At 39.6% G+C, this 7,787-nt stretch overlaps 1 protein-coding gene across 1 annotated transcript; it reads right to left on the reverse strand.

Annotated features, from left to right (window-relative positions):
* Nucleotides 1-4,373: 4,373 nt before the first annotated feature.
* On the reverse strand, nucleotides 4,374-7,573 carry LOC136182439 (uncharacterized). The gene is made up of 4 exons (XM_065963215.1): nucleotides 7,013-7,573; nucleotides 6,561-6,716; nucleotides 6,207-6,299; nucleotides 4,374-5,671 (listed from the first exon to the last, which is right to left on the reverse strand). Exons 1-4 carry the CDS (start codon nucleotides 7,178-7,180, stop codon nucleotides 5,423-5,425), a joined length of 666 nt encoding a protein of 221 aa, XP_065819287.1. The 5' UTR covers nucleotides 7,181-7,573; the 3' UTR covers nucleotides 4,374-5,422.
* Between the last annotated feature and the right edge of the window lie 214 nt (nucleotides 7,574-7,787).

The raw sequence follows: 7,787 nt of genomic DNA on the forward strand, positions 1-7,787 counted from the left end.
AAGAGACACCGAGCTCCGGTGAAGAGACACCGAGCCGCGGGGAAGAGACACCGAGCCGCGGGGAAGAGACACCGAGCTCCGGGGAAGAGACACCGAGCCGCGGGGAAGAGACACCGAGCTCCGGGGAAGAGACACCGAGCCGCGGGGAAGAGACACCGAACTCCGGTGAAGAGACTGACAAGGTCCCGGACCCGTATTCAGCCTGCACACACAGGAGTTCGGTAAGTTCTGTTAAAGTTTTACAGCAGACAGATTATGACTAAACGTTGACGTTATCTGGCCTTGATCGCAATTTATCTGTTGTTTTTAATGTTAGATGGTTTAGCCTAACATATTAAACTGAGAGAGGTCAGGCGAAGCTAACGTGTATACCTGACAGCTACTTTCCCAAATATCATCAGTTATATCGCCAGATATAGGCGATATAACTGTGAGGAGTACATTATTTGGTGAATTATGGTCCGAATCAAATTTCAGTGGACTTTTTACCTGGCGCGCTGAGGCCGACCACAACAAACTGGAAACTCAACACACAGAAAGATAGCTTTACATCATTCTCTGTTCAGGACAAAATAACGTCTCTATATCTATGTAGCAAATAGTTGTTTGATGCTGTAATAATGTTCAAAATTTCAAACGTTGCATCTTTCATGTTTAAAAATGTTCCTGTTGTGTTTCTACTTAAAACATGGAACGCTTGACCTGTCAGCTGTACTTGTTCTAGCATAGGATGGGGGATTGTCTGCATTTTACAGTTACATTTGACAAAAAAATCTGTCTTTTTTTCTTCATTCAATAAAACGAACAAAATACTTGTTCATACAGTGTATTTGAAGCTAGATTATATTTTTCATGAATTTGTTTTAATATATCCACTTTTTCCTTATTTACAGCCTGTGGTTGGGGTTGCTATGACTCTATGGAATAGAGTAAGACTTCTCTTTGGTTAGTGTGTAGCTGATCCTGTGCAAGCCAATGTCACCAGAAAAAACAAGCAACCCCAAACCCGAATGTTACTGCCGTCATGGTAGTTTAACTGCTCATGACTTTCTTTGAGTCATCAGCAGGGAAATTTCTGTATCTTTTTGCCAATTCTAGATAAAGTGGTGGCAACATTCAGGTTTGTAGCTGTTTCGCCTATCAAACGTGGTGACTTGTAGAGGATCAACAACACACTGACCTTGGTCTGTTCATTTCTTTTGGTCAGGCCTGCTGTTATGTATGTTCAGGTTTTGTTTTTTATGTAATATTTTTGTAACACCGAACTGAGGTTGAGAAATAAAATGAAATGCATTCAACTTTCAAATATCATTCTTATTTATCCTCATTTAGCTAAATAAACAATATTTTAAGTACAGTAATACACTGGCAACAGATATGATATTCAGTAGAGGTAGGTTCTACAGCACTGTTATAATTAATACAGTAACATTAAAATATACAACACTGTACTGTATTCAATTTCACAGCAGCATTAAAAAGTACAGTACTGTATTGTTTTTAATTTCACAGTAACAATCACAAATACAGTACTGAACTGTATTCAATTTCAAAGTAATGTTAACAAGTACAGTACTGTATTGTAGGGTTAGGGTTAGGGTTAGGCTTGACAGTAATCAAAATTATACTGTAATTAAGTCACTGGCAACCAGCTGCCAGTATAATAGTGTGATTATCACAGCAACAGTCTTACAGTGTACCTACTAACTTAATGATGATGATGGTCTCCATATTATTGATGATGATGATGGTAATGACGATGGTTTTTGTTTGATAACGACGACTTATAAGATGGTTTCTATACTGATTAGAGCTCTCAAGAACTGTGCTTTGTCTTTGGTCACTTCCTGTCAGCACCTGTGTGTCCAGTCAGACTCAAAGCTGATCGTTTGCTCTTACTGACATTGTTTCCTTTTTCTAGATCCTTGCTTGTGATGTACTTACTCTCTGATGTACGTCGCTTTGGATAAAAGCGTCTGCTAAGTGAATTGTAGAATTGTAGAATTGTAGCCGTACTTAGAATGAGATCAAAGTCCAGAGAGGGGGTCTTTAGTTACTGTGGTCCTTATCTCTGGAACAAACTACCTGCTGACCTGAGGTCCATCACAACCATCTCTAATTTTAAAGCTAAACTTGTACATGTAAGAATAAATAAAAAGTGTTGTTGGTGCTTGTTATGATAATGCGTTATGAAGATTCACTTCAGGGTCTTTAGCAGTAGGTGTGGTTGGTAGGAGGAGAAGTAGGGTCAGTACCGATGTCACACCTGAGGGGGGTGTGGTGGCTCTGTCTCTGTAATCTTCATTAGCAGCACGAAGAGTCGAAGAGACGCCACGAGGGAGACGCGAGGACGCAGACACCTGAGAGACTGAATCTGAAGTAACGTTTGTTTTTGTTTCAACACTTCACAGGTTCTTTTTACACATGAACTAATCTGATATGAAAGAGAGGGCTGGCGGAGGAGATCGTACCCAAGTGACTCCGTGGACCGGGATGTCCGAGTGAGCTGGTCGCGGCACGTACAAGGATCTTTGGGGTGAGTCACCTACACGCACCCCTCAAACAGACAGGACACACACATTCAGGTAAGGCAGGATACACACTCACGTTTATGCAACACGTAAGGAGAGGCATTAAGTTACGGGCTCACTGGCCTTAGCGTTAGGCGCAAGGACAGCATTTAGCTGTGGGGTTGTGAAGCCCCGTAACAGTGCTTGAAATAGCAGAGAGATAAACACCTCTTCATCAATCCTTCTAGGAGCTGTCAGTATCATAATATGCCTCTTGTCCTGTTATATGAGTTACATCACACCCACTCAATGCACTGCAAATGATAGAAGTGAGAGCTGCAGCATCCTCCTGATGGAAACAGAGAGGGATCTCCATCCATCGCAATCAAAGTGAAAACAGATTGTTGATGTCAGCTGTGAAATGTTTCATGACAGGGAACACCTCGGCTCTCGGACGAGCGAGCCCTGAGAGAGAGAGAAATCTATTTCTTTGCGTTGCTCCTCTTTGATGGACAGTCGCCTCCAACAGAGCTGCTGATGTGGTCACATCTGTCTGCAGCGAGCAGGATATCCACTGTGATACCACTATGTTCAATATCACATCCATCCACCAGGTGGGTTCAACATAAATTTATTTAAGATTGTCCTCTTTTACTCTTTTCCATCCTGAAAGTCTGCAGATGGGAAGCTAGTCAGCGATCATTTCAGGGCTATGTTTAATTTTTAATATCTGAGGAAGTCTTTAAGAACAGGGAACCTAGAAATGCTTTCTCAGTAGAACAGAGAAGTTAAATGAACTGATTATTAAAGAACACTCCACCATCAGACAGTGAGGTTTTTAGTGTTCAGAGATTCAAGACCTCAGGAAGAAAATCACATTAAAGTCTCCTCTCAGTTATCTCTAACATCTAAAGAAATACGTTTCCAAAGACATGCTGACAAACGCTGTGGGACACATTTATTACTGCTGCAACACAAAGTTAGGTACCAGGATGTAATGAGTTATAGGAGGGAGACTTAGACATGCCAGGAGACATTCTGGTTTAAAGATGTTTTATAAAAAGACATACTTGTATTGATTTATTGATGAAGTCCAGAAGTAAGAACATGACTTGGTGTATCTACAGCAGTTTATCTGAGTTCTGAGTGAGTTTGTTCTACATGCAGACATCAGCTAGCTGCAGAGATCCATGCAGACACAAGAAGAGGACAAAGACTGCTCCCTGACTCAAATGTTCAACATCCAGACACCTGAGCTGTTTAGCTTCACTGAACTCCATGAATTACAGAAATACATTACAAGGTTTGAACTTTGATTTTGTATTGATTTTTGGTACAATTTCATGTTTTGTGTAAAGACAAATTGTCGGGTTGGAACTTAGTCTGAGAAAATGTCAACACAGGTTCATTGATCTCCTCCATTACCTACATTCTAGTGTTTGAAGGCGTGATGTTTTGTCTGCTCTTTATAATAGTGTGTGTGATATTCAGACTAATGACATGGTGAGTGTCTGAGTGTCTGAGGTCTCTCTCACTTTGATAAGTGAACTCTAGAAGCACAGAGCTGCTGATGACTGTTGAACTCAATCCATGAAGGAGACATTTTGTAGAGGACTGAGCGACCAGCGTCTGCTAAATAACACACTAACAGGGTGCACAGCAATAAATGTCCCACAGAGACACTTTCTCCACAAGCTGTCATGAGCAGAGCTTTAACGACCTCCCTCAGGTTACACAGGTGCAGTGTGAGCAGGGGGAGGAAACAGGGACACATTCTCAAATTGACTTTTTGATTTGATTTCATATTTCAATCATCAAACTTTCAAAGTGATGAAAGAGTGACAGTTTCCTCTTCCTCATGAATTTCCATCAGGTTCTAAAGAAATAACGACTCTGTTTTTACAGCTGTCTGCTGTGCACACTGTACTGCTGCATGGCAGCTGAATATATTCTACTGTAATACATTTACTGATAATAATGGGAGCATATATGTAGATACTATTTACTCTGTGAAAACTATCAGAGGAAACAAAAATAAATGATATCATGTACGCCCCAACATGATCACAGGTTTATATTCAGTAAACATATTAACTCAAACATTAATACAAAACATTAAAGTGTAAATGAACAGAGGAGGTTTTCTCTCATGCTGGCTGTTCATGTTTTTCAGGTGAACACATATCATGGTGAAGATGAGCTCTGTTGATGCTTCCTCAGACCAACTACATAAAACATTATAAGTGATAAAATACAATCTCAAACTTTAAATTACAATAGAAACCTGCATCTTAATCACACTAACATAACACTCAGCACTTTTTCTGAGATTTAGAGCAAAAAATAATATTTCCTTACCCAGTCAACAATGTCATAAAACACTTTAAGGTAACTCTAATAAAATACTCTAAAATACTCACCAGAACAAATAAAAAATAACTAAAACAATATCCCTAAATATCTCACTGATGGGGCTGATCACTATTGTTGCTAGGTAACGTTTGCATGTGACAGTCTGAAAGTTCAAATGTTGAATGTTTAGATTGTGTTTAAAAAGTGGACAGCCACTGTGATATCATCAATAGGTTTGTGGACTAGCTACTTAAGTATAACGTTTAAAACCCTATCCTGTTTTAATCAGAGACACTTGAACACAAGTGAGTCGCCCCCTTCTGGCTGTTACTTATGATGGAGATTTTAGTCACTTCCCAATCGGCTTCACATTTTGAAAGAAGAGGCTACGTCCAGTTCTTATTCACAGTCAATGTTTGATAATCATTCATAGAATTACAAATTCAAAAACACTGATCTCAGATCTGCATATTTCTTAAAGTACTTTGTAACCATTAAATCTGTTTTGAAAAACATAAACTGAAAAAAAAAAAAACATTTTAAATGCCCAGGGGTCTCATTTATAACTGTTGCGTACGCACAAAACGGGGTCTGAAACTGGCATACGGCTTTTCCGCAGAGGAGTATGCAAGGTTGAGGGCATAAATCAGTCCCATAAGCAACGTGCAAGCTTTGGCTGTGCTGCTGCATCCTGTCAATACCTCCTTCCCTTCGAGGAGGATGGAAACATCTACTGGTTCTTCTCCATCAGTACCATGGACGACCAGGATCTTGACTATGTGGTGAGTGGCATCACTGCGATTGTCCTCCTGCATAAAATTCACAAGAAAAAAGAAAACTATTCAGTTGACAACAATTCAAGAGTAGGAATACCAGCCTTCTATAGACTATTACATGAAGTGTTGTAAAATGTATTTAAAAATTATGCCTGAGTAAAAGTATTTAAATTTGGTGGTAAAATACTACTTTGGTGCAGAATTTTTTTTTATTAAAATCAAGTAAAGGTCTTCAGGTATTTGATATTATACTGTGCTAAGTACAATTTGATATCAGATTGATATGCAAAACAAGTACACAGACATTTGAAGTATACATTTATTTATGTGTATGTATTTGCTTAGTTACACTCCACTGAGGACAAGCTAAAATGGGTTGCAGCAATACTGAGTTTTTTTTCCTTTCTGGTTAAAGTCATAGTTTATTCACTCAACCGTTATTTCATAAAAAAATGAAACCTGTCTTTGTTTCTTTTTTTCTTGTTTTACCAAAAACATACTGAACTGTGACTTCAAAACCCAGGTATATGTCACTAAAAATGTATTTAGAAAAAAAAACATGGTTTACCAGGCAATCTTCGAAAAGTTCCTCTTCTTTCTCACCAAGGTATAGTATGAGGCCACGGATAACTGCGTCACGTCTCATGTCAGTGCTTGGGTTCTGTGAAAAGAGTAATAGTGTCAGTTCCAAACAATAATTTGTACACAATAAACTATCATGTCAGAAGATACGAATACTTTTGCAAGGAGCAGTGGTTTGTTTTCAAAGAGCAAGAGCCATGTGTGGAAAGGAGAAGTATGTTACAGAGAGTGAGAATTTGTGTTGTCTAGGACAGGGGCAGAATGTGTGTGAAACTGTGACACACAGTAGATCTGTCTTCCAGCGAAAGATGTGAACAGGAACCCTTTAAATCAAACATACCTGACTCAGTTTATCCAGACGGGGCCTCAGCCTGGTCCCCACAACACCTCCCTTGGCTTTCATCAGGGCAGTAAGCCTTGGTGTATAGTGGTCAAGTTTGTACATGAAGCTTTGCTCTAGAGAAATTGTAGTTATTCTCCGAAACTCCTCCTTGATCTGAAATGACAAGGATTCAGAAGTATGACATTAGTTAATGGCAAAACAGTGAAAAATGAATTCTACAGGCGTTTTGAATGCAGGTAAAGGTGAAAAGCACCAAGCAGCCACTTCTTAAAATGATCAACTTGGAGAAACGCAAACATTTGGCCTATGGTTTTAACTTTGAGAGAGAAGTCTGTTTAAAGGTTCATGCACTGATACAGGAATACTACACAATATATTTCCATAAATACATTATTGTTACAGCCTTAAAGGAACAGGTAACATTACAAAGGGTATAAAAATCCATCTACCTCAGATTCGCAAAACAGAGCAGGCCATCTCTCTTTGAAGTCATCCGCTGCTGGACTTCCACCCACAACCTCATGCCTTCGACAGGAAAACGTTTTGGCCATTTTCTCTTGAATCACCTTAGCGTTGTTCCTGATCTTTACTTCCTTAAGAAGCTGCTGTCTCTCCATCTCAAGACTGTCCGTACTTTCTCCACTTGGGTGTGGAGGAAGGTAGTTGACCTCGGCCCTCTTTGGTCTCTTGCAATTTTTTGCAGGATTTTTCTTAACTTTTTTAACAGAGCTTCTACAACTGCCAATATTTGAGGACCAGTAGGATAGGCAGTGAACTGGAATATTTCGTCAGCAAGTTTCTCAAGTATGTCAGAGTTCATGCTTGGATTCTGAAGGAGGGAGCCATCATTTTCATAAGCCACATTTCCTGCTTGAAGGAGGATTTCAACATTAAATGAAAAGGTGGGTATCACAAAATTAGTTGGCCAAGGTTCAGATCGATGCTCTGTTGGCTGTGGTAGAATGATGGTGTCAGATGAGCTAACCGAGGAATTGTCATCCAGGAAAGACAGAGTCATGGACTCTGGAGTGGAGGATACAGCAGGTTCATTGATGGGGGTCGATGTGAGAAGAACAGAAGGTTCACTTTGAACCAGTTTGATTGTGTCTTTGTCCTGAAAAGTATCAGTTGATGTTAGAGTGAAGAATTGGTTATCAAAGTCTTTGTCCATGTACATAACAGTAAAACTCCCTTGTAGATTAAAATGATCCTGTGCAGCGGCCA

The sequence above is a fragment of the Labrus bergylta genome, chromosome 14 (genome assembly GCF_963930695.1).
Source record: "Labrus bergylta chromosome 14, fLabBer1.1, whole genome shotgun sequence".
Classification (NCBI taxonomy): Eukaryota; Metazoa; Chordata; class Actinopteri; order Labriformes; family Labridae; genus Labrus; species Labrus bergylta.